Consider the following 27217-nt stretch of genomic DNA (forward strand, 5'->3'; position numbering starts at 1 on the left):
CTATGATATTACCTCAAAAATTTAAAAATCTAACTGCCATTTGACACAGTGATCCCACTTCTAGGAATATATTCTAAGAAGCGTAAAACACCAGTCAGAAAAAAATGTATATATCCCTATATTCATATCAGCAGTATTTATAATTGCTAAGATCTGGAAACCGCCAAGTGTCCATCAATGGATGAGTGGATAAAAAAGTTGTGGTACATGTACACAATGGAATAGTATGCAGCTTATAAGAAATATCTCCTATACTTTGAGACAGCATGGAGGGACCTGGAGATTACTATCCTAAGCAAAAAAAAGCCCGTCAGAGAAAGACAAATATCATATGATCTTACTTATTTGTGGAATATAATGAGCAAAACAAACTGATGAACAAAATTGACCCAGAGACATAGAAGTAGGGTACAGACTGACAGACCTCATAAGAGGGTGTGGATGGCGAAGGAAGAGATAAAACATGGAACTTATAAGCATGTATGTGTAACCATGGACATAGGCAACAATGCTGAAGATGAGGGGGCACCTGAAGGAGGGTGTCAATTGGGGAAAAAGGACAAACAACTGTAACAAAAATAAATTAATAAATATCTTCCTCAAAACGAAAGTACAAATAGCCAATAGACATGAAAAGGTGTTCAGAGTCACTCATCATTGGAAAGATGCAATGTATAACTACCATGAAATATCACTTCACACCTGCCAGCATCAATATCATCAATAAATCAACAAAGGACAAGTACTAGCAATGGTGTGGAAAAAAAGGAACCCTTATACACTGTTGGTGGGAATGCAGACTGGTGTAGCCACTATGGATACCAGTATGGAGTTTCCTCAAAAACTTAAAACTGTAACCGCCTTTTGACCCCATGACCTTACTTCTGGGATATGTCTTAAGAATCCAAAACATAAGAGGGTGTGGGGGAAGAGGTAAACCACAGAACTTATATGCATGTACACATAACTGATGGACATGGACAACAAAGCTGGGGATGGGGTGGGGGAAATGAGGTGGTGGGTTTCAATGGGGGAAAAATAGAAACATCTGGAACAAAAATAAATTGATAAAAAAAGAAAATATTTTAAAAAATAAAAATAAATGTACAAGCTGAACAGAACAGAAGTAGATTCATAGATACTGAGAACATTTTGAGAGTAGCCAGATGGGAGGGATTTGGGGAGAAGGTGAAAAGGGTGAAGGGATTTATATTAGTAGTTATAGTATTGTTATGGGGGTGTAAAGTACTGCATAGGGAATATTGTCAATAATATTCTAATAACTATGTATGGTGCCAGATGGGCATAAGATTTTTGGTGATGATCACTTAATAAGTTTTATAATGTATACCGGAGTGTACACCGGAAACTAATATAATATTATATGTTATCTGTAATTAAAACATAAAAAATAATAAAATAAAATAAATAAATAAAAATACTGACTATAAAAAATGAAGGGATAAATAATGTAAAGACACACACAAAAAAAAGAATCTCAAAACACTAATTTGAAAGAATATAGTTACGCCTATGTTCATTGCAGCATTATTTACAATAGCTAAGATCTGGAAGTAGCCTAAGGGCCCATCAGTAGATAAGTGGACCAAATGCAGTGGTACATTCACATAATGGAATACTACTCAGCTGTATAAAGAGGAAGAAAATCTTACCTTTTGTGACAACATAGATGAAGATTATTATTCTAAGTAAAATAAGCCAGTCAGAGAAAGACAAATACCATATGATTTCAGTTATATGTGGAATCTAATGAACTAAATAAATTGATGAACAAAATAAAAAGAGAGGCACAATACATGGAACAGACTGAAAACTGTCAGAGGGGTGGGGACACTGGATGAGAGAAGAAAAAGAAATTAGCTAAAGAAATATAAACCTAACACATAGACAAAGATAACAGTGTGGTGATAGCCAGAGGGAATGTGAATGGAAAGAGTCTTTGCTTTGGGTAACTGACACAAGATGCAGTGTGAGGATGATGCTTTCTTGATTTGTACACTTGAAACCTGTATGGTTTTACAAACCATTGTTACCCCATTAAATTCAATTAAAATTAAAAGGAAAATAATAATTTAAAAGAGCCTGAAGCACACACAAACACATGGAGGCTAAATAACACATTACTAAACAATGAATGAGTCAAAGAAGAAATTAAATGTTGCATTAAGACCAATGAAAATCAATACACAACTACCCCAAATCTATGGGACACAGCGAAAACAGTTCTGAGAAGGAAATTTACAGCAATACAGGCCCACTTCAAGGAGCAAAGAAAATCTCAAATAAACAATCTAACCTTACACCTAAAAGAACTAGAAAAAGAAAAAACAAAGCCTAGTAACTAGAAGAAAGAAAATAAAGATTAAAGTGAAGATAAATAACATAGAGACAAGTAAAGCAATACAAAAGATTAATGAAGCCAAGAGCTGACTCTTTGAAGACTGACAAGCCTTTTTCCAGACTCATAAACAAAAAAAAGTAAAAGAGAACCCAAATAAATAAAATATGAAAGAGGCAAAGTTACAACTGACACTACAGAAATACAAAGAATTGCACAAAAATGTTACAAACAACTATATGCCAAAAAAATTGGACACCCTGGTCTGGCTGGTGTGGCTCAGCAGTTGATTGTTGACACATGCACCAAGAGGTTGCCAGTTTGATTCCCACTCAGGACACATGCCCAGGTTGTGGGCCTGATCCCCAGTGGGGAGTACATACAGGAGGTGGCCAATTGATGTTCTCGCTCATTGATGTTTCTATCTCTCTCTCTCTCCCTCTTACTTCCTCTCTAAAATCAATAAAGGGAAAATTTTTTTCAATTGGACAAAATGGATAAATTCCTAGAAACATGCAAGCTTCCCAAACTTAATCAGAAAGAATCAGAATACTTAAATAGACCAATTAGAACAAATGGGACTACATCAGACTAAAATTTTGCACAGCAAAGGAAACCATTAAAAAATGAAAAGACAACTACCTGAATGGGAGAACATATTCATCAATGATACATTTGATAAGAAGTTAATATCCAAAAAATATAAAGATCCTATACAACTCAACAAAAAATAGAAACAAAATACAAATAATCTAATTAAAAGTGGGCAAAAGACCTGACTAGATCCTTCTATGAGGAAGATTACCAGTATACATTTGGAAAGATGCTCAACATCACTAATCATCAGGAAAATGCAAACTGAAATCACAATGAGATATCATCTCACACCTGTCAGAATCACTGTCATCAATAAGTCAACAAACAACAAGAGTTTGTGAGGATGTGGAGAAAAGGAAACTATTCACTGTTAGTAGGAATGTAGATTATTGCAGCCACTATGGGAAACAGTATGTAGATTTCTCAAAACATTAATCATTTAACTGCCTTTTGATTCAACAGTTCCCTTTCTGGTAATGTATTCAAAGAAATAAGAAATTCTGATTCAGAAAAGATATGCACCCATATGTTAATTGCTATGCTGTTTACAATAGCCAATATTTGGAAGCAGCCTAAGTGTCCATCAGTAGATGAGTAGATAAAAAAGCTTTGCTACATTTACACAAGAGAATACTGGTCCACCATAGAAGAAGGAAATCTTACCTTTTGTGATAGCATGGATGTAACTAGAAGATATTATGTTACATGAAATAAGCCAGTGAAAGAAAGATAAATACCATATGATTTCATTTATATGTGGAAAGTTTTTAAAATTTAAAGAGAAAGTTCCATAACAGTAAATTGGGAAAAGCAAGTCACCTTCAAATAAACTATACTTAGCTTGGCGACAGATATGTTCCTCTACAGAACAAAATATCAGAAAGTAATGGAGTCATAGCATAATTATATAGGCATCATCATCATCACCATCTTCATTACTAACATTTATGAGCACCTAACTAAACTCTAAGCACTTTTGTTTTATCTTCCAGTATCTTATGAGGTGTGTATTATTGTTGGTCCATTTACACATAAGAAAAAGGATGTACAGGGAAGTTGACTTGCTCATTGTTTCACAGATTTTCAGTTATGGAGCTGAAATTGAAACTCAGGCAGCATTTTTCCCCAAGGCCATTTCTTTGCTCCTTACATCTGTAGAACTTAAAAAAAAAAAAAATGTGATGCAGAGAGCTTATCATTGATATGTATCACTGTTTATAAAATATGCCTCTCATATGTGTTTATATAATTTCTCAAAGTTTCCTCCAATTTACCAAGCTTTTAGTAACAATGAATTATATAACAGAAAATTATGTAAGAAACAGACTGGTGATAGGCATCAAACTACCTAAAACCCTAGAACTATGGGTTTAAAAGAAATAACCTCTTGGAATAACCTCTAATAAAGGAGTCTAAATCACAAATTTTACTTGGGTAAAATATACTAAGGCCAAAGCAATTTTATATGACACATTTTTAGAAATAAGTCAAACCTGTTGACTATCACTGTCAACTGGTACCTCCCTGGCTTATGGGAATGTCAGCCAAAGCCATTGGTGTAAATTCAACACCAGCAGGAATCCTCACTTTGAGGTGCATTGAAGAAGATAAATATATTCCATGCAAACAGCTCAATTGTGATAGAGCAGAACTGTGAATACAGCATTGCTGTGGAACAGATCAATTAAGATATAGCATGGCTGTGAAAACAGCAGTGCTGTTAGGAAGCCCTGAGGTGTGGGAGCCCTGAGGCCAGGCTTCTCTTTAACAGGACAGCTGTACTCTGTTCCTCGCTGATTTTCTCTGCTCTATTTTCTGCCAGTCAGCTCTGCCCTGCACTGGTCTGCTCCACTGTGCTCCAGGGAGGAATACTTGGTCTTTCAGCTCCAACCGAGGAAACCATCTTCAGTCTTTGGTGGAAAGGAAAAGTATGCTCTTAAAGCAAGAGGGGAACTAACATAAAGAGAAGACCTCTGTCCCTGGTACCTGATTTATTAGTCCTTATGCAAAAAGGACTCAATTCTCACAGTTTGATTGGTCCAAAAGGCATTGCCCTGATTGTCAAAATATACCTGCTCTGATTGGTCAGTGAAAAGCTGATGGAGATGTAGCTGTACAGCTCTGACTGGATGGGGAAAGACTCAATCTTATTGGTTGAAATAGGATTCCAGGAAGTCCTTTTTAAGGGCTGGCTCAGATGGGAGGAACACAGTAAAGGAAGGCTATTCAGCGCAGGAGGCAGTCAGCTTAGTGCAGACTTTTCCGAAAACTGTAGTTTGTTTGAAAAACCCCTGTATAGAAAGAAATCATTTCTAGCCCCTGTATTTTAAATTTGAAGCCAGTTAGCCACCTGACCTTCTTAGTAGGTATCTGCTTTCTCAGGGTCCTAAGGAGGAATTAGGTTGTAGTTCCTGATGGTGTCCTCTCTGTCCCTACCTATTTCTTCCTGGGTTATACCTTACTTTTCAGTCTCATTTTAATTTTGTCTTTCAGGTGAAACTAAGATTTGCTTCAAATACTACCATGGAGTTAGTGGAGCCCTTCGAGCTACCACCCCAAGTGTCACGGTAAAAAACTCAGCAGCTCCTGTAAGTCTCATTTCTTCCTCTTTGGTCAGACCTAACTCTGTGCTTCTTGACTTTTCTATTTGTGTGTGTGTGTGTGTGTGTGTGTGTGTGTGCGCAAACACATAAAGAAACTCATTGATAACTTATGAATAGATAGACACACATCTCAAAATAATAAAGAGGAATGAGGTCTGAAGACATACATATTAAAATGCATACTACTTTTTGTTAAAGAAATGTAAAGCTTCAGTAGAGAGTCAGATATTTCTAATAATCTCATGCTTAATAGAAGTGAATAATAAATCTTTCTTTGGAAAACATACATTTCTGAGTTTCAAATATTTACATTTTTATATGTTTTAATTTCTTTTTAGGCTTACAATTAAATGACTGGTTTTAGTCATAGAATTATAAAATAGCAGGCTTAGAAAACACTAGAATCTCTGATTCTTTTTTTTTTTTTTTTCTCTATATAAATTAGGAAGCTCTGCTCAAAGAGCTTAAGTAATATACTTAAGGTCACAGAGTTAGATAATTGCAGATCAGGGTTTTAAATTATGTCTTTTGTTCTCTATTCTGTAGTTTTGATCAGTACCATAGTAATAGACAACATCTTTTCCTAAATTACAGTCTAGTGCTTTTTACCTTAGTTTTCAATACATTTGACCAGACTAGCTAAAATCTACTTACAAACGTCAACTCTATTCTTTACACATTGACTAAAAATTACTGAATGTGGGAGACTGAATAAAAAATAATGAGAACTCTATCATACTAGTGTATTTTTTTATTCTTGTGGGGAAGGGTGAATGTACTTGAAATGAACTATGAATGATTCAGAAAGTACTTTGGCTCTAAAAGATACCATTTTTTTTCTCTTTTACAAATCAGTTCTTTCATGTACCTAAGATGAGCAAGTTGAATCCTTGGTGAGAGTAATGAGATTAGCAGGCTTCAGGGTCAGAAGCCAATCTGCCTCCAGCTTGATAAGTAGAACAAAACTAGACACTGACTTGGGGCAGGAAGAAAAGTCAGGGGTGACTTTGAGAAGACAGACAGCAGGAGGGGCAAGGAGAAAAAGAGGGACCATGCGCAATTTTGACTGCTGTACCACTTTCTGTACACTAAGGCTGAAATATAATGTTTGTCATTTTACTGTCTGGGACAGAATTCAGGTGTGGGAATTTGCCACACTCACTCTTCCAGCCCCATTTGTATGGGCCATCCTCAAAAGAGGGTACCTAGAAAAGCCAAAGAGATACTGATATTGGTAGCCATTTGTGAAGATGGGGGATCAGTTAAATCGAATCAGCAAGGATGGAGTTGCTGCTGAATTAAACCAGAGGTGAAGTGGACAGAGTAGGAAGGCATTGAACATACAATGGTTTATGTCTGAGAAGAGGAAACCTCACATGAGGTACTTTATTCAGGAGATTGTGTTGATTCTATGTCAGCCCTCACCGCACCCTGTTTTTGTATCCCATGTATATTGCCATGGGATACAAAAACTTAGATGTCTTGAAATAATTTGGCATGTTGTTGTTCTAATTATCATCTCCATAATGGTTTTCTCACATAAATCAGTAGACACTTCAGTTGACATTTAAATGTATATTTTACTTTTGTTTCTCTTATTAATCCTCATGCATGTGAGAGCCCATTCATAAAGCACATATCACAGAGTAATCATCTCATTTCCTCATTGGAGATTAGCACTTAGAGTCTCGTGGCAGAAGGGAACATTCATTTTCCTACAAGAAAGTATTTTAATGTGCATTTGCATTTTATAACTGTTAAACTTTTTTGACCCTTATTGTTCCATACCATGGTACACTTTTCAAAGGATTTTAATTGCGTTATTCTAGTTAATTCATGACACATTTGTAAGACAGGCAGGGAGTATCATTTTGGTTAAGTGACCATTTGTCTATGTGATCGTGGGACTGAATCAAACCTAGGTTATACTTTTTGCAACTCAGTTCAGTTACTGGTATATACTAGCAACTTCTGGGTTAAATCAACCTGTTTAGTTTGATCTGGGACTTCAGCACACTGTTTCTAAGGGGCAATGTTATTAAGTGTCCAAAAATCAATTTGTCAATAAATTTGAATATCTGTTTTTAAATTGGGGATTGATGGTGCTGCAGTAATCTCTTATGAGTTGGTTGTAGTGGTTCCTTTATAATAGGAAGAAGGGAATGAACACAGAACACAAGACTCAGAAGACAAGACACACTAAGGAAAGCTCCAAACTGTTGGAGCAAATCTCTTCCCCAAAGGTTAGTACTAATATCCACAATGTAAAAAGAAACAGTAGCCTTCTTGTCTTCAGGTCCCTCACAAATTAAAGGAGTCAGGCTCTGTCGAACTTTAGTTGCTTTTCCTAACCCAGATAATGTTGTATCTGTTTGTTTTATTGTCCAATCAGGGGGCCAAAGCGCAGAACTGATTACTGATACATCAGCCCCGGTATCCACTATACCTTCAAAAGGTCATTGATTTGTTTTTAATCTCAAGGCAGGACGAGCATCATTGATCAATATTTCCCCAAAATTTTTTTTCCCTGTATTCCCAAATCCCCCTCACCGTATCTGTTTAATGGGAGGAAAAGAGACATATGGGAGTAATAATAGCTGAGCAATGTGATCACCTGCATGGATGGTCAGAGTGGTTAACACTCGAGCCATAATTAAATTTTCTCCAGCATAGTCAGGATCTATAACTCCTAGCTGGATAAGTAACCCTTTCCTGGTGGAGCTGCTTCAGCCAATAATAAGCCCCATAGTGTGAGCAGGAACAGGACCATAAATACCAGTAGACAGTTTATAAATTCCCCTTCCAGGGGAGAGGGTATATGTTTGATTGATTGCAAGGTCAGCAGCAGCACTACCTTTAGTTGTTACTCTCAGATCTTTTACTATTAAAAGTTGCTCTGCTCATGAGCCAGGCCATCGCTCACTGGATATTGCTGAAACTCTGAATTGTTGTTCTGGGGCATCCAGAGAGTGGCCCCCTCTTAGGGAGTTTCCCGACAGTGGAGTCAAAGAATTCCCCTCCTTGTCCTTTCCAGAATAACATTCATTAGTCCAATGATATCCTTTTCCACATTTTCTGCATAGCCCAGGAAGCCTTTTATTCATTTTCTCTTGCTTTTGCCCTTTCCAACAATCCTTTTTAATATGTCCGGCTTTTCTGCACCTATAACATATGGGGTGGCTGTTTTCTTTCTAAATGGCTCCTACCAACAACTCAGCATGATAAGCGGCACCACCGACCTCTGCACATGCTCTGATATACTCATTAACGTTAGCTCCACTAGCCTTAAGAGGTTGGAGAATTTCCTGACAGTCAGGATTAGCATTCTCGAAAGCTAGAGATTGCAAAATAATTCTGGAGGCATTGGAGGTTCCTAAGCCCCTCATTACAGCATCTTTTAGCAGAGACAAAAAATCAGTGTAAGGTTCTGCTAGGCCTCATAACATCTTAACAAAGGATGGTACAGCTTTACCTGTAGCTTCAACTTTCATCCAGGCCTTTAAAAAGAAAGCCTTAGTCTGTCCTAATGCCAAATCAGACAAACTCGCTTATTGGGCTGGAGTAGTATACTGGCTGGTGCCAGTGAACTCCTCTTCTGTGGGTCCTGGTGGATTACGAAGGGCATTCTGCCCAGCCTTAATATGGGCTTCTTCCCACCACCAACTTTTTAATTGTAACCACTGAGATCCCTCAAGAACAGTTTTCCCTAAATTTTCCCAATCAATAAGGATAAGTAAATTTCCTTCTGAATAAGAATCCAAAAGCCCTCAGGAGATTGAGGACCGTAATTTTGTATTGCCTGCTTAATTTCTTTTAAAATCTTATATTGCAGGACATTTTGTCCCCCTTGTGGAAATTGAGCATTAGGGGCAAAGCCTTGCCGAGTGATGGGAAATACTGAAAAAGGATTGTCAGGCAGTGGAGGAGGCCACGGGGGGTCCTCCTTTTTAGTGTCAAACATAGGAGGCAAAGGAAAGTCATCATCATCTCATCCACGGCCTACCTGAGGTACAGCAAATGCACCCCCTCACCCCTGTATCTCGGGTGGAGGAGGAGGAGAGAGTAGAGACACGGGAAATGCTTGAGGAAGCAAAGGAGCTGAGGGGTGAGCCAAAAATTGTCCCAAAAACTTCTTCATTCGATCAATCAATTCCTGCGTTTGATTCTCCCCCTGGCCGAGAGACTCCTTATTGGAGGCATTATCCAGGGGAGGAACCTCAGCATAGACTCCTTCAATTCTTTTTTATCTCTATTTCCTTTGTTTGGCTCTTCCTCCCCTTTCTCAGAATCTGTTTCTAGCAATTGCAAAGCCTGCATAATAGCATTGCAGAGTGACTATAGCTTTAAATCCATAGTTTGACCTTGCTGATGAGAGATGTGTAATGCCTTAACAACTTGTTGCCACGCTTTAGAATTTCATTGCACTGTTTGCTGACAATAAAACCAACAACATTTATTCTTTACATGATCAAACAATCTAGTCCATAGTTTTCTCTTTCATTTCTATACCCGTAGAATGTAATAGTCTTCGAATGGGAAATTCCCCATTTTTTATGGAGGTCCTTCTGTGGGTCACCGCTTACTTACCCAAGAGGTCCTGCTCAGGTTCTCTTCTGTAGCTGCCCCACATTGGGCGCCACCTGTAGTGGTTCCTTTATAATAGGAAGAAGGGAATGAACACAGAACACAAGACACACAGAACACAAAACACTCACAGACAGTACATGGCTGCAGCCCCGAGTGCTTGCAACAGTTTATTTTTAAAGGCGATAGTTTGGCAACCTGCCCTGCTTACTTAGCAGCTTTATTGGACTTTGTTCCTTATTATTTCCTTAAATCCTTTATCTGAATAACACATCCCTTGTCTGTTCATGTACTGTTCTTAGTAAGAATGTTCCCAGGAAGGTCAGTGTGTGCAACTGCTCCATCAGGCTCCCCCTGTTTGCAGCACAAGAGTGCCTGAGCTCATCTGCAAAGCTTCAGGCATGACCGTAGAAACGCAATAAGGTTCAGCCATTTGCAGTTGCCCTTAGTTGTCTTTAGTACATGGGTGTCACTTTCATGATCCTCAGAACTCCTTCATTGGTTGTCTATGGACATTATATTATGTCTCAAAAGTCACTGAGTTAGTTTGCGACATTGTACCAAAACTGCAATTTTTGAAAAGGGGAGGGGGGCAGATATCATATGCTCCATTGGTATAACCAGTACTTTAATTTTTAGAATTTAGCAGGTTATCAATACGTATTAGTTCTTTTCCTCATGTCTTCATTGCACCTTATCTTTTTTTTTCCTACTGACATCTGTTGAGGTCCCTGTTATAAAAAGAGGTTGTCGTCTTTCCAGGGCTCTTGTTTATTTGTTAGTTTTTTGTTTTTTTTTTCTTTTTTAATCCTCACTTGAGGATATTTTTTTGTTTATTTTCAGACAGAGTGGAAGGGAGAGAGAGAGAAGCATCAGTGTAAGAGAGACATATTGACTGGTTGCCTCCTGCACAACCCCAATAAGGGCTGCAACCCAAGTATGTGCCCTTTACAAGAATTGAACCCGTGACTCTATGGTCCACGGGCTGAGGCTCTAACCGCTGAGAAAAACTACCCAGGGCATAGTCTTTTTTTCCTTAATTATAGATGTTTATTTTATCGAACACCAAATAACAATTTTTATCATAAGATGATTTAGTTTCTTCATTTCACTTGTACAAGAATATTGTCATCATCCTTCTATGACTAACATTGTCCTATGTTATCCTTTCATTAGCTATACTTTGCTGGAGCTGGTCATGTACTTTAAAAATCTCAAGTCAAAGACTCCTCACTTTCATTAGGACTGTACTATAGGAAACCACAGATTCTATGTTTGATGTATGTTTCCCCTTGTATTGGGCACAAGCATTTATTTCTTGGCAGAAATGGCCATATTCTCTTTTGCCATTAAGCCCATGCTCTCAAAGTCTATTAATTTAGTACTCCTTTAGATTTTATTAAGCCTCTATTATATGCAGATCACTCTATTAAACACAAAAGGATGCAAAAATTGTTGAATATAATTGCCTTTAAATAATTTGTAGTCTGATGGAGAGGTGAGAAATGCACATTGATAAATAAAATGAATGACAGATTATGATGGAACATACATCATGAGTCCATCACCCAAAACAAATTTTCTTTCCCTTTCTATTTATCCTTCTTTTGCCCACCACAGCCTTCACCCACACCCCTGTTGCTCTTGCTTTCACCACACTGCAGTTTCTGTGTGTCATATTCATAAACACACACACACACACACATATATATACACACACACATTTATATATATACATACACACACATATGACATTTTTCCCATAACCCCTTCATTTTCTTTCTTTCAGGCCCACAAACCCTCTTCCTTCTGACAGTTGTTTCCATGTACCTCTGCCTATTTCTGTTTTGTTTGTTAGTTTATTTTGTTCATTAGATTCCACATGTAAGTGAGAGTATATTATATTTGTTTTTCTCTAACTGGCTTATTTCATTTAGCACAATAACCTCCAGGTCCACCCACGCTCTCAGAAAGGTAAAATTATTTGTTACGGCTGAGTGGTATTTCAGTGTGTAAATGTACCACTGCTTTTATCCGCTCATATTCTGATGGAAACTTGGGTTCTTTCCAGATCTTGGCTATTGTAAATAATGCTTCAATGAACATAGAGATGCATATGTTCTTTTAAATTAGTGTTTTGGGTTGTTTTGGATATATTACCCCAGAAGTGGGATCCCTGGGTCAAAAAGAAGTTTTATTTTTAATTTTTTGAGGAAACTCCATACTGTTTTTCACAGTGGCTATACCAGTCTGCATTCCCATCAACAGTGCACAAGGGTTCACTTTTCTCCACATCCATACCAGCATAGGTTTGTTGATTTATTGATAACTGCCTTTCTGGCAGGTTTGAAGTGATATCTAATTGTGGTTTTAATTTGAAACTCTCATTATTAGTGATGTTGAGCATTTCTTCATAGGTCTATTGGCCATCTGTATGTCCTTTTATGATGTATCTATTCTTTTTCATTTTCTAATTGGATTGCTTGTCTTCCTGGTATTGAGTTGTATAAGTTATTTTTATATTTTGGAAATTAACCTCTTATCTAATGTATTATTAGTGAACATGTTCTCCCATTGAGTAGATTGTCTTTTCATTTTGTTGATGGTTTCCTTTACTGTGCAGAAAGATTTTGGTTTGATGTAATCTCATTTGTTTATTTCTATTTGTGTTCCTTGCTTGAAAAGATATATAGGAAAAATATTGCTACAAGATGTCTGAGAATTTATTTATTTATTTATTTTATTTTTTTAATCCTCACCCGAGGATATTTTTCCATTTTTTGTACAGATAGAGTGGGAGGGAGAGAGGGGAAGGGAGAGAGAGTGAGAAACATCGACGTGAAGGGACACATCGAGTGGCTGCCACCCGCACGACCAACCAGGGCCGGGGACAAACTGCAACCGAAGTACGTGCCCTTAGCGGGAACCGAACCCGGGTCTCTCTGGACCGCAGGCTGACACTCTAACTGCTGAGCCAAACTGGCCAGGGCTGTCTGAGAATTTATTGACTGTGATTTCTTCTAGGGTTTTTTTTTTTTTTTTTTATTATTTTTAGTCTTTCTTTTAAGTCTTTAAATTATTTTCAGTTTATTTTTGTATATAGTATAAGAAGGTGATCTAGTTTTATTTTTTTCACATGTCTGTCCAATTTTTTCTAATACCATTTATTGAAGAGACTATCTTTACTCCATTACATACTGTTGGCTCCTTTGTCAAATATTCATTGAGGACAATGTCTTGGGTCAATTTCTGGGTTCTCTATTCTATTCCAGTGACATATATGCCTGTTCTTGTTCCAATATCAGACTGTTTTGATTATAATGGTTTATGAATATAACCTGATATCCACTATAATAATCCCTCCAAATTTGTTCTTTCTTCAAGATCGCTCTGGTTATTCAGGGTCTTTTTTGGTTCTAATATAAACTTTTGGAGTATTTATTCTAGATTTGTAAAGTATTCCATTAGTATTTTAATAGAGATTGCATTGAACCTGTATATTGCTTTGGGTCGTTTGGGCATTTAAATTGTGTTGATTTATGCTTCTAATTTTATTTTATTAATTAATTTATATTTGTTACAGATGATTACTTTCCCCCATTGACACCCTCTGCCTGATCCGCCATCCCCACCCCAAGCATAGTTGTCTATGTCTATTGGTTATGCATACATGCATATAAGTTCTGTGGTCTAATTCTTCATCCCCCCCACCCCCTCTTCTGATATTTGTCAGTCTCTACTCCACATTCATGTCTCTAGATCCATTCTGTTCTCAGTTTGTATTGTTTGTTATATTCCACAATTGAGAGCATGTGATATTTGTCTTTCTCTGATTGGCTTATTTCACTTAGAATAATACTCTCCAGGTCCCTCCATGTCATCTCAAAGGATAAGATCTTTCTTTCTTACAGCTGCATAGTATTCCATTATGTATATGTACCACAGCTTTTTTATCCAGTCATCTGTTGATGGACACTTGGGCTATTTCCAGATCTTAATTGAAAATAGTGCTGCTATGAACATAGGGGTATATATATTTTTTTCTGATTAGTGTTTCAGTCTTCTTAGGACATATTCCTAGAAGTGGGATTACTGGATCACATGGCAGCTCAATTTTTAATTTTTTGAGGAAACATTATATTGTTTTCTATAGTTGCTGTACAAGTCTGCATTTCTACCAATAGTATAGTAGAGTCTCTTCTTCACACCCTCACCAGCACTTCTTGTTCGATGATTTTTTGATGGTAGCCATTCTGGCAGGTGTGAGGTGATACCTCATAGTAGTTTTAATTTGCATCTCTCTAATGATTAGTGACATTGGGCTTTTTTCAATGTCCTATAGTTTTCTGAGAACAAGTCTTTTACTTACTTGATTAAGTTTATTTCCAGGTATCTTAATTTTTTTATTGCAATAATAAATGGGAAAATGGGATTTTTTAAATAGTTTCTCATTCTGATAATTTATTATTGGTGTATAAAAATGCTGTCAATTTCTTGATGGTAGTTTTGTATCCTACTACGATGCTGAATTCATTTATTAAATCTATTGTTTTTTTTTTAATGGAGTCTTTAATGTTTTCCATGTATAATATCAGGTAATCTGCAAATAATAACAATTTCACTTCCTCCTTTCCAATTTGGATGCCTTCTATTTTTTTCTTCTTCTCTGATCCTTGTAGCTAAGAATCCTAGTACCATGTTAAATAAGAGTGGAAAAGTGGATATTCCTGTTTTATTTGTGTTCTTAAGGGAAATGCTTTTAGTTTTTGCCCATTTAGCATAATGGCTATAGGCTTGTCACATATGGCCTTTATTATGTTGAGATATGATCCTTCTATTCCCACTTTGCTGAGTATTTTTATTAAAAGTGGGAGCTGATATTGCCAAATGCTTTTCAAAATGTATTGATATGATCATATGATTTTTATCTTTCTTTCTGTTTATGTGATGTGTTATATTTATTGATTTGCAAATATTGTACCAGCCGTGCATCCCTGGGATGAATCACACTTGGGGAATAATTTTTGAAATATATTCTGGATCTGCCCTGGCTGGTTTGGCTCAGTGTTTAGAGTGTCAGCCTGCGATCCAGAGAGACCCAGGATCAGTTCCCGCTAAGGGCACATACCTTGGTTGCAGTTTGTCCCCGGCTCTGGTTGGGTCTTGCAGGTGGCAACCACTTGATGTGTCCCTTTCACGTCGATGTTTCTCTCTCTCTCTCTCTCTCTCTCTCTCTCTCTCTCTCTCTCTCTCTCCCTCTCCCTCCCTCCCACTATATCTGAACAAAAAAAGAAAAAATGTCCTCAGGTGAGGATAAAAAATATATACATATATATTTTACATATTCATATATTTTAAATACACACACACACACACACACACACACACACACACATATATTCTGGATCTAATTTGCTAATATTTTGTTATAGATTTTGGCATCTGTGTTCATCAGGGATATTGGCCTGTAATTTTCTTTCTTCGTAGCATCTCTATCTGGTTTTGAAATGAGGATTATGTTGGCCTCATAAAAAGAGCTTGGAAGTACTCCTCCCTCTTGAATTTTTTCAAATAGCTTTAGGAGAATGGGTGTTAGTTCTTCTTTGAATGTTTGGTGAAACTCCCCCATGAAGCTGTTCAGACAAGAGCTTTTGTTTGATGGGAGTTTATTGATTACTACTTCAATTTTCTTAATTGTTATTGTTCTGTTAAGGTTTTCTGAATCTTTCTGTTTGATTTTTGGAACCTAGGTTGTACAATTTATTGGCATATAATTGTTTATTGTATTTTCTTTTTTTACTATATTATTTATTGATTTTAGAGAAAGAGGAAGGGAAAGCAAAAGAGAGATAGAAACATCAATGAGAGAGAATATCTATTCACTGCCTCCTGCATGTCCCCCACTGGGGCTTGGATCCACAACCTGGACATGTACCCTGACCAGGAATTAAACAGATGACCTCCTGGTAAATGGGTCAATGCTCAACCACTGAGCTACACAAGCCAGGCATCTTAATAATCTTTTTTTAAATTTCTATAGTGTTGTTACGTCACCTCTTTCCTTCCTGATATTATTTATTTGGGCCCTCTATTTTTGTTTCTTGTCTGGCTAATGTTTAATTAGTCTTATTTATCTTTTCAAATAGCCAGCTCTTGGTTTTATTGATCTTTTGCATTTTTTTAGTCCATGTCATTTATTTCTGCTTTGATCTTTATTATTTCTTATGTTCTTCTTACTCTGGGTTTTGTTTTGTTTTTGTTTTTTGTCTCTTTCTATTCTTTAAGTTGTAGGGTTAGATAGTTTATTAGCTATCTTTTCTGTTTCTTGAGGTAAGACAGTAATGTTATGAACTATCTTTTGCTGTGTCACATAAATTATGTGTTGTTGTGTGTTCATTTTCATTAGTTTTGAGGACATTTTTTTATTTCTCCCTTGATCTCATTGGAGGCCCATTCATTGTTTAATAACATACTATTTAGCCTGAACATGTTTGAATGTTTTTGAGTGTTTTTATTGTGATTGAATTCTAGTTTCATGCAATTGTTTTCTGAGAAGATGCTTGACATGATTTAAATCTTCTTGAAATTATAGAGACTTAGTTTATGTCCTAATATGTGTTCTATCTTTGAGAAAGTTTCATGTGCAGTTGAGAAGAATGTATATTCTGCAACTTTGGGGTAAAATGTTTTGCAAATATAAAATAAATACATCAGATCTAGTGTGTGGGTTTGGGTCTCCATTTTCTTGTTAGTGTTTTGTTTTGTTTTGTTGTTTTCTAGAGGATCTGTATAGTTATATCAGAGGGGTGTTAAAGTCCCCTACTATGATCATATTGCTGCTAATGATCTCTTTTTTAAAGTTGTCCAAAAGTTTTTAATATGTTTTGGTCCTCCTTTATTGGGTGCATGTAGGTTTACCAGGGTTATATCATTTTGTAGGATTGATCTCTTTAATATTACTTTATTTGTCTTTTGTTATGGTCTTTGTTTTGAAGACTATTTTATCAGACATTAATATTGCTACCCCAGCTTTATTTTTCTTTCTTTTGTTTCTATTTGCATGGAATTTTTTTTCCATCCCTTCTCTTTCATTCTGTTTGACTCTGTTCTTTGGGTTGGTGTCCTGTAGACAGCATATATAGGGTTCATGTTTTCTTATCCATTCAGCTACCTTATATCTTTTGATAGGTGCATTTAAGCCATTTACATTGAAGGTTATTATTGATAGGTACTTTTTTGTTGCCATTTTAATTCTTTATGCTTTTGCTCCTCTCTATATATGTGTATTTCTTCTTCTTACAACTGTCCCTTTAGCATATTGTGCTGTGCTGGTTTGGTGGTAATAAACTCCTATAGCCTTTTTGTCTGCAAAACTCTTATTTTGCCTTTATTTTGAGTGATAACCTTGTTGGACAGAGTAGTCTTGAATTCAGTTTCTTGCTTTTTATTACTTGTATTCTTCATGCCTCTTCCTACTGGCCCGCACTCTTTCTAGGGAGACATCAACTGAGTTCCCTTGTAGGTAACATTCTGTCTCTTTTGCTGCTTTTAGGATTTTTTATTTGTTCTTACCATTTACCATTTTAGTTATGATGTGTCTAGGCATGGGACTTTTGGGTTCATCATAATTGCGACTCTCCTTGAGTGACTTTTCCCTTCACCAGGTTAGGGAAGTTGTCTTCTATTATCTTTATTTCTTACTCCAATTCTTTTCTTTCTGGTATACATATTATACAGATGTTGTTATGTTTCATATTTTCTCACAACTCCCATAAACTGTCCTTCTGCTTTTAATTTTTTTCTTTTTTCTATTCTGATTGGGTGTTTTCATCTACCTTGTCTTCTAATTCACTGATTTTATCCTTAGCTTCTTCTAATCTACTGTTGAATCCTTTCATGGTATTTTTTATTTCAACTATGCCATTATTGATTTCCAACTGGTTCTTATTTATAATTGCATTATGTTTTTATGCTGATAAAGTTTCCACTAAGTTCATTGTTGTTCTCACTACATTGTTTGAGTAACCTTATAACCATTACTTTGAACTCTATATCTGACAATTTGATTGCCTCCGTTTCATTTAGCTTATTCTGGGGATTCCTCCTGTTCTTATATTTTGGGTGTTGTTTCTCTGTTTCTCCATTTTTGCAGTTTTATTTTTATATTAATTTATTTTTGTTACAGATTTTTTTCCCTCCTAGACACCCTCCTCTTGATCCTGCCCCTCCTTTAGCACTGTGACTCTATCCACTGGATATGCATATATGCATACAAGTTATTTGGTTTACCTCATCACCCCCCCCCCACCCTCTTCTGAGGTTTGTCAATCTAAACTGTACATCTTTCTATGTTGCTGGGTCTATTTAGTTCATCTGCTTATATTGTTCATTATATTCCACAAATAAGTGAGATAATATGGTATTTATCCTTCTCTGCTTTGGCTTATTTTGTTTAGTGTAATACTCTTCAGGTCCCTCCATGCAGTCTCAAAGGATAAGAGCTCTTTATTTCTTACAGCTGCACAGTGTTTCATTGTGTATATGTACCACAGCTTTTTTATCCATTCATCTATTGTTGGACACTTGGACTGTACCCGGATCTTAGCAATTGCAAATAGTGGTGCAATGAACATAATGGTACACACATTTTTTTTTTTTTCTAATTGGTGTTTCAGGCTTCTTAGAATATATTCCTAGAAATGGGATCACTGGACCAAATGGGCATTCAATTTTTAATTTTCTGAGGACACATTGTATTATTTTCCATAGTGTCTGTACCAGTCTGCATTCCCACCAGCAGTGTACTAGAGTCCCATTTTCTCCACACCCTTGCCAACATTTGTTGTTTGATGATTTGTTGATGGCAGCCATTCTGGCAAGTGTGAGGTGATACTTCATAATTGTTTTAATTTGCATCTCTCTGATAATTAGTAACCTTGAGCATTTTTTCATATGTCTCTTGGCAATTAGTATGCCCTGTTTGGAGAGGTGTCTATTTAAGTTCTCTGTCCATTTTTTAATTGGGTTCTTTGTCTTCCTTTGGTTTTGTTGTATGAGTACTCTTTATATGTTTGGAAGTTAACTGCTTATCTGATGTATTGTTGGTATGCTCTCTCATATAGTGGCTTCCCTTTCCATTTTGATGCTGGTTTCTTTTGCTGTGCAGAAGCTTTTTAGCTTGATGTAGTCTCATGTACTAATATTTTCCTTTGTTTCTCTTGCCTTAGGCATTGTATTAGTGAAAATTTTGCTGCATGTGATGTCTGACTTTTTTGCCTACATTTTCTTCTAGAATTTCTATGGATTCACAAGTCACATTTAAGTCTTTTATCCATTTTGAGTTTATTCTTGAGTATGGTATAATTCGGTGGTCTAGTTTCATTTTTTTTTTTTTTTGCATGTAGCATCTAATTTTGCCAACACTATTTATGAAAGAGGCTGTCTTTACTCCATTGTATGTTCATGTCACCTTTGTCAAATATTAATTGAATATAATCTCTTGAGTCAATATCTAGGGTCTCTGTTCTGTTGCATTGATCTATATGCCTGTTCTTGTGCCAGTACTAGTTTGTTTTGATTACAATGGCTTTTTACTTTAACCTGATATCCGGTATTGTAATCCCTCCTACTTTGTTCTTTTTTTTCAAGATTACTGTGGCTATTTGGGGTCTTTTTTGGTTCTATAGAAACTTTTGAAGTATTTGTTCTAGTTCTGTAAAATATGTCATTGGTATTTTAATGGGGATTGCATTGAATCTATAAATTGCTTTGGGTAGTATGAACATTTTAATGGTGTTAATTCTTCCAATCTATGAACAAGGTATGTGCTTCCACTTTTTATATCTTTCTCTATTTCTTTTTTCAATGACCTGTAGTTTTCTGCAAATAGGTCCTTTACTTCTTTGATTAAATTTGTTCTTATGTATCTTAATTTTTTTGCCACAATGTTAAATGGGATTTTTGTTTTTCTTTTTATGAGTTTATTATTGGTGTGTAAGAATGCCAATAACTTCTTGATGTTAATTTTGTATGCTGCTACTTTGCCAAATTTGTATATTAAGTCCATTGGGTTTTTTTTTTTGTTTTTTTTTTTTGATCCTCACCCGAGGACACTTTTGCATTTATTTTTAGATTGAGCAAGAGGCAGAAAGGGAGGAAGAGAGAGAGAGAGAAATATCGATGATATCGATGTGAGAGAGACTCATCAACTGGCTGACGCCCACAAGACCCAATTACGGAGGGCCAAGGAAAAATTGCAACCAAGGTACATGCCCTTAGCAGGAACTAAACCTGGGTCTCACTGGACTGTGGGCCAATGCTCTAACCACTGAAACTGACCAGGGCAAGTCTGGTATTTTTTTTTTTTTTTTAATGCTACATGCCCCTAGCAGGAACTGAATCTGGGATTCTCTGGTCCACAGGCCAATGCTCAACTGCTGAACCAAACTGGCCAGGGCAAGAAGTCTGGTAAATTTTTGATGGAGTCTTTAAGGTTTTCTGTGTACAATTTTATGTCATCTGAAAATAATGCCAGTTTTACTTCCTCCTTTTCAATTTGGATCCCTTTCATTTTTTCTTCATGTCTAATTGGTGTGGCTAAGACTACCAATGCTATTTTAAATAAGAGTGGTGAATGTGGGCATCCCTGTCTTGTTCCTGTTCGTAGGGGAAATGCTTTTAGTTTTGCCCATTGAGTATGATGTGGGCTTTAGGTGTGATCCCTCTATTTTTACTTGTTGAGCGTTTTTATCAGAAATGGGTGCTGGATTTCATTGAATGCTTTTTCAGCATCTATTGATATGCTCATATCATTTTTATCTTTCATTTTGTTTATGTGGTGTATCACATTGATTGATTTGCAAATATTGTAACAGCCTTGCATGCCTAGAATAAATCCCACTTGATCACAGTGAATATATTTTTTAATGTATTGCTTCATAAAATAAGTTTGGAAGACTTTCTTGTTCATAATTTTTTTTGGAAGAGTTTGAGAATGGGTGTTAGTTATTTCTTTTTATTTTTTTATTTTTATTTATTTATTTTTTTTCTTATGAATTTTTATTTATTTTTTTGTTAGAGACATTTTACCTTTTTACCCCATTGGCACCCCCCACCCCACCCCCCCTCCACCCTGTCCACGGTTTAGTTGTCCATGTCCATTGGTCATGCTTATATGCATATAAGTTCTGTGGTTTATCTCTTCCCACCCCCCCACCCCCCATCCCCTCTTCTGAGGGATGTCAGTCTGTGCCCTACTTCCTTGTGTCTGGGTCTACTGTATTCCTCAGACTGTTATGTTCATTATATTCCGTATATAAGTGAAATCATGTGGTATTTGTCTTTTTCTGCTTGGCTTCTTTCACTTAGGATAATACTTTCCAGGTCCCTCCATGTCGTCTCAAAGGATAAGAGATCTTTCTTTCTTACCGCTGCATAGTACTCCATTGTGTATATGTACCACAGCTTTTTTATCCATTCGTCTACTGGTGGACACTTGGGCTGTTTCCAGATCTTAGCTATTGTAAATAGTGCTGCTATGAACATGGGGGTACATATATTCTTCCTGATTGGTGTTTCAGGCTTCTTAGGGTATATTCCCAGCAGTGGGATCACTGGGTCAAATGGAAGTTCAATTTTTAATTTTTTGAGGTAGCATCATATTGTTTTCCATAGTGGCTGCACCAGTCTGCATTCCCACCAGCAGTGTATTAGAGTCCCCTTTTCTCCACAGCCTCGCCAACACTTGTTGTTTGATGATTTGTTGATGGCGGCCATTCTGACAGGTGTGAGGTGATACCTCATTGTTGTTTTAATTTGCATCTCTCTGATGATAAGTGATGTTGAGCATTTCTTCATATGTCTCTTAGCCATTTGTATGTCCTGTTTGGAGAGGTGTCTGTTCAGCTCCTCTGCCCATTTTTTAATTGGGTTCTTTGTCTTCCTTTTGTGGAGTTGTAGGAGCACTCTCTATATATTGAAAATTAACCCCTTATCTGATACATCATTGGCAATGATGTTCTCCCATACAGTGGGTTGCCTTTCCATTTTGATGATTGTTTCTTTTGCTGTGCAGAAGCTTTTTAGTTTGATGTAGTCCCATGTGTTCATTTTCTCCTTTATTTCTGTTGCCTTAGGTGATGTATCAGTGAAAATTCTGCTCTGTATGATGTCTGAAATTTTGTTGCCTACATTTTCTTCTAGAATTTTTATGGATTCACGGGTCACATTTAAGTCTTTTATCCATTTTGAGTTTATTTTTGTGCATGGTGTAAGTTGATGGTCTAGTTTCATTTTATTGCATGTAGCTGTCCAATTTTCCCAACACCATTTATTAAAGAGGCTGTCTTTACTCCACTGTATGCTCTTGCCACCTTTGTCAAATATTAATTGAGCGTATTGCCTTGGGTCCATTTCTGGGTTTTCAGTTCTGTTCCACTGGTCTATATGCCTGTTCTTGTGCCAGTACCAGGCTGTTTTGGTTACACTTGCTTTGTAGTATAACCTGATATCTGGTATTGTGATCCCACCTACTTTGTTCTTCTTTTTCAAGATTGCTGTGGCTATTCGGGGTCTTTTTTGGTTCCATATGAACTTTTGAAGTATTTGTTCTAGTTCTATGAAATATGTCGTTGGTATTTTGATGGGGATTGCACTGAATCTATAGATTGCTTTGGGTAGTATGGACATTTTAATGATGTTAATTCTTCCAATCCATGAACAGGGTATGTGCTTCCACTTTTTTATATCTTCCTCTATTTCTTTTATCAATGACCTGTAGTTTTCTGCAAATAGGTCCTTTACTTCTTTGGTTAAGTTTATTCCTAGGTATCGTAATTTTTTTGGCGTGCTGGTAAATGGGATTGTTTTTTCAGTTTCTCTTTCTGTGAGTTCATCATTGGTGTACAAGAATGCCGTCGATTTCTTGACGTTAATTTTGTATCCTGCTACTTTGCCAAATTCATTTATTAAGTCTAATAGATTTTTGTTGGAGTCTTTAGGGTTTTCTATATACAATATCATGTCATCTGCAAATAATGACAGTTTCACTTCCTCCTTTCCAATTTGGATCCCTTTTATTTTTTCTTAATGTCTGATTGCTGTGGCTAAGACTTCCAGTACAATGTTAAATAAGAGTGGTGAAAGTGGACATCCCTGTCTTGTTCCTGTTCTTAATGGAAATGTTTTTAGTTTCTGTCCATTGAGTATGATGTCGGCTGTAGGTCTTTCATATATGGCCTTTATTATGTCGAGATATGATCCCTCTATTCCTACATTGCTGAGCGTTTTTATCAGAAATGGATGCTGGATTTTGTCGAATGCTTTTTCAGCATCTATTGATATGATCATGTGGTTTTTATTCTTCATTTTGTTTATGTGGTGTATCACGTTTATTGATTTGCGAATATTGTACCAGCCTTGCATCCCTGGAATGAATCCCACTTGGTCATGATGAATAATTTTTTTGATGTATTTCTGGATCCGATCTGCTAATATTTTGTTCAGGATTTTGGCGTCTATGTTCATCAGGGATATTGGCCTGTAGTTTTCTTTCTTCGTAGTGTCTTTTTCTGGTTTTGGAATTAGAATTATGCTGGCCTCATAGAATGTGTTTGGAAGTCTTCCTTCTTCTTGAATTTTTTGAAATAGTTTGAGGAGAATGGGTGTTAGTTCTTTTTTGAATGTTCGGTAAAACTCCCTCTTGAAACCATCTGGGCCTGGGCTTTTGTTTGCTGGGAGAGTCTTGATTACCTCTTCAATTTCCTTAGTTGTTATTGGTCTGTTCAAGTTTTCTATCTCTTCCTGATCTAGTTTTGGGAGACTGTGTGTTTCTAGAAATTTGTCCATTTCGCTTACATTGTCGAATTTGTTGCCATATAGTTGTTCATAGTAATTGTTAACGATCTTTTGTATTTCTGTGGTGTTGGTTGTTACTTCTCCTCTTTCATTTCTGATTTTGTGTATTTGGGTTCTCTCTCTTTGTTTCTTGGTGAGTCTAGCTAAGGGTCCATCAATCTTGTTTATCTTTTCGAAAAACCAGCTCTTTGTTTCATTGATCCTTTGAATTGTTTTTTTGGTCTCTATGTCATTTATTTCTGCTCTGATCTTTACCATCCTTCCTTCTACTTGCTCTGGGGTTTTCTTTTTGTTTGCTTTCTAATTCTTTAAGTTGTGAGGTTAGACAGTCAATTAGAAATTTTTCCTGTTTTTTGAGGTAGGCCTGTAGTGCTATGAACTTCCCTCTCAGAACTACTTTTGCTGCATCCCATAGATTTTGTGTTGTTGTGTGTTCATTTTCATTGGTTTCCAGGAAGTTTTTAATTTCTTCCTTGATCTCCTCGGTGACCCATTCATTGTTTAATAACGTGCTATTTAGCCTCCATGTGTTGAAATGTCTTTGCATGTTCTTGTTGCAATTGATTTCTAGTTTCATGCCATTGTGATCTGAGAAGATGCTTGATATGATTTCAATCTTCTTGAACTTGTAGAGATTTAGTTTGTGTCCTATCATGTGGTCTATCTTTGAGAATGTCCCATGTGCACTTGAGAAGAATGTGTATTCTGTAGTTTTGGGGTGTAATTCTCTGTAGATATCTATTAAATCCATTTGGTCTAGTGCTTCATTTAGAGTCTCTGTTTCCTTGCTAATTTTTTGCCTAGAGGATCTATCCAGTGCTGTCAACGGGGTGTTGAAGTCCCCTGCTATGATTGTATTGTTGTCGATTTCTCCTTGGAAGTCCTCCAGAAGATTTTTAATATATTTTGGTGCTCCTATATTGGGTGCATATATGTTTATCAAGGTTATATCTTCCTGTTGGATAGATCCTTTCAATATTATGTAGTGGCCGTCTTTGTCTCTAGTTATGGTCTTCATTTTGAAATCTATTTTATCAGATATGAGAATTGCTACCCCAGCTTTTTTTTGCTTTCCATTTGCTTGGAAAATTTTTTTCCATCCCTTCACTTTCAACCTATGTGAGTCTTTAGTTGAGAGGTGGGTGTCTTGTAATCAACGTATAGATGAGTCATGCTTTCTTATCCAATCAGCTACTCTGTGTCTCTTTATGGGAGCATTCAATCCATTTACGTTTAAGGTGATTATTGATATGTACTTATTTATTGCCATTTTTGTTTAGTGTGGTTCTATTTTTCTTTCCATTTCTACTGTTAATTACAGCAGTCCTTTTAACATTCTTGCAGTGCTGGTTTGGTGCTAATGTATTCCGTTAGCCTTTTTTTGTCTGGGAAGCTTTTTATTTGATCTTCTATTTTGAATGATAGCCTTGCTGTGTAGAGTAGTCTTGGATTCAGATTCTTGTTTTTCAGGACTTTGATTACTTCATGCCATTCTCTTCTGGCCTGTAGTGTTTCTTGGGAGAAGTCAGCTGAAAGCCTTATGGGGTTCCCTTTGTAGGTAACCTGTTGCTTACCTCTTGCTGCTTTTAGGATTCTCTCTTTGTCTTTAATTTGTGGCATTTTAATTACTATGTGTCTTGGTGTGGGCCTGTTTGGGTTCTTCTTACTTGGGACTCTCTGTGCTTCTTGAACTTGAATGCCTTCTTCCTTCACCAAATTAGGGAAGTTTTCTCTCACTATTTTTTTGAATATATTCTCTATCCCTTGCTCATTTTCTTCTTCTTCGGGGACTCCTATGATGCGAATATTATTTTGTTTCCAATTGTCCCATAGTTCTCTTAAGCTGTCTTCCTGTTTTTTAATAGTTTTTTCCTTTTGTTTTTCTGATTGGTTGATTTTTTCTACCCTGTCTTCTAATTCACTGATCCGGTCCTCAGCTTCCCCTACTCTGTTTTTTAAACCTTCCAATGTGTTTTTCATTTCGGATATGTCATTTTTTATCTCTTCTTGTTGGTTTTCAATTTCTATTTGGCTTATTTTCAGTGTCTCTATGTCCTTACTCATGCTGTTCAGCTTCCTCAAGATCATGGCTCTGAATTCTAGCTCCGTTAACATGTCTAATTGCTCCACATTGATCTCATCTTCGGTGGAGGTTTCTTGCTCTTTCATTTGGCTTCTGTTTCTGTGTTTCACCATTTTGGCTATCACTGAGGGCTTTGGAGCCTGTCAAGTTCTCCCTGTGGGTTTTGGTGTTCTGCTGTTTGTGGCTCCCTCTCCTGTGTTTAGATGAGCAAGGGAGTACCCACGTTGAACACCACTGTCAAGTCTTACTTTCCTGGTTAAAGTTGCCAGCCCAGGAAATGTACTGTTATCCTCTAGCTTTTTGCCTGGAGGCTAGCAGTCTAGGTTAATTGATGAGTTTTGGGTTGTCAGTTGATTGAAAAACTCCCTCTGGTGCTCAGCCAAGGGGCTTTCAGGAGGGTGGGGCAGATGCTGGTTGTTAGTGAGCCTCAATTAGCACTTCAATGGCCCACAGGGTGGGGTTGGATCTCCGAGGGAGGGGCTGCTGCCTCTCCTCTGAGCCCTGGGAAGGAGCAATGTGGCCTCCGTCCTGGTTGGCAGCAACTCAGCCAAAGCTCTGAGCGCCCTCCAAACCCCGAGTGTCCCGACACAGTTCCAGTCCAGTCCGGCCTCCCTCTGCCGGAGCCCAAGTTGAGTGGCTGTGGCTGTTTCAGCCTCTGTCCCGGCTGCGCTGTGGGGCTGCCTGGGAGTGTAACCCGAGGGCGCCGCTTACAGCTAAGGCCGCTGCCGAGCTGCCGACCGTGGGCTCCCAGCCCCGTCTAGCGCCTTCGCAAGCCTACCGGGATGGAGTCAGTGTCCCTCTTTGTCTGGTCCTCCAAGCTGCTTTTCTGTTGGTTTTTCCTGTCGATTTGTCTGTGTTATAGTTGTAACTCCAGTTTGGTTCTGGGAGACGGTCTGTGTAGCTCCGTTCACTCCGCCGCCATTTTTCGGTTTCGTTAGTTATTTCTTGAAGTTTGGTAAAACTCCCCTGTGAAGCTGTCCCGGCCTAGTCTTTTGCTTGCTGGGAGATTCTTAATTACATCATCAATTTCTTAATTGTTATTGGTCTGTTCACGTTTTCTATCTCTTCCTGGTTCAGTTTTGGAGGACTGTGCATTTCTAACAATGTGTCCGCTTTTCCAGTTGTCCAGTTTCTTGG

At 37.1% G+C, this 27217-nt stretch overlaps 1 protein-coding gene across 1 annotated transcript in view; it reads left to right on the forward strand.

The window, feature by feature from the left end:
- The window catches only part of HECW1 (HECT, C2 and WW domain containing E3 ubiquitin protein ligase 1), a 632276-nt gene that overhangs the window by 88676 nt on the left and 516383 nt on the right, over positions 1–27217 (forward strand). The window contains exon 3 of the mRNA XM_036246873.1: positions 5450–5544. Within this exon, the coding sequence (XP_036102766.1) occupies positions 5450–5544 (95 nt within the window). The remainder of the gene's footprint in view (positions 1–5449; positions 5545–27217) is intronic.

This window comes from Molossus molossus, unplaced genomic scaffold (assembly GCF_014108415.1).
Source record: "Molossus molossus isolate mMolMol1 unplaced genomic scaffold, mMolMol1.p scaffold_m16_p_7, whole genome shotgun sequence".
NCBI lineage: Eukaryota > Metazoa > Chordata > Mammalia > Chiroptera > Molossidae > Molossus > Molossus molossus.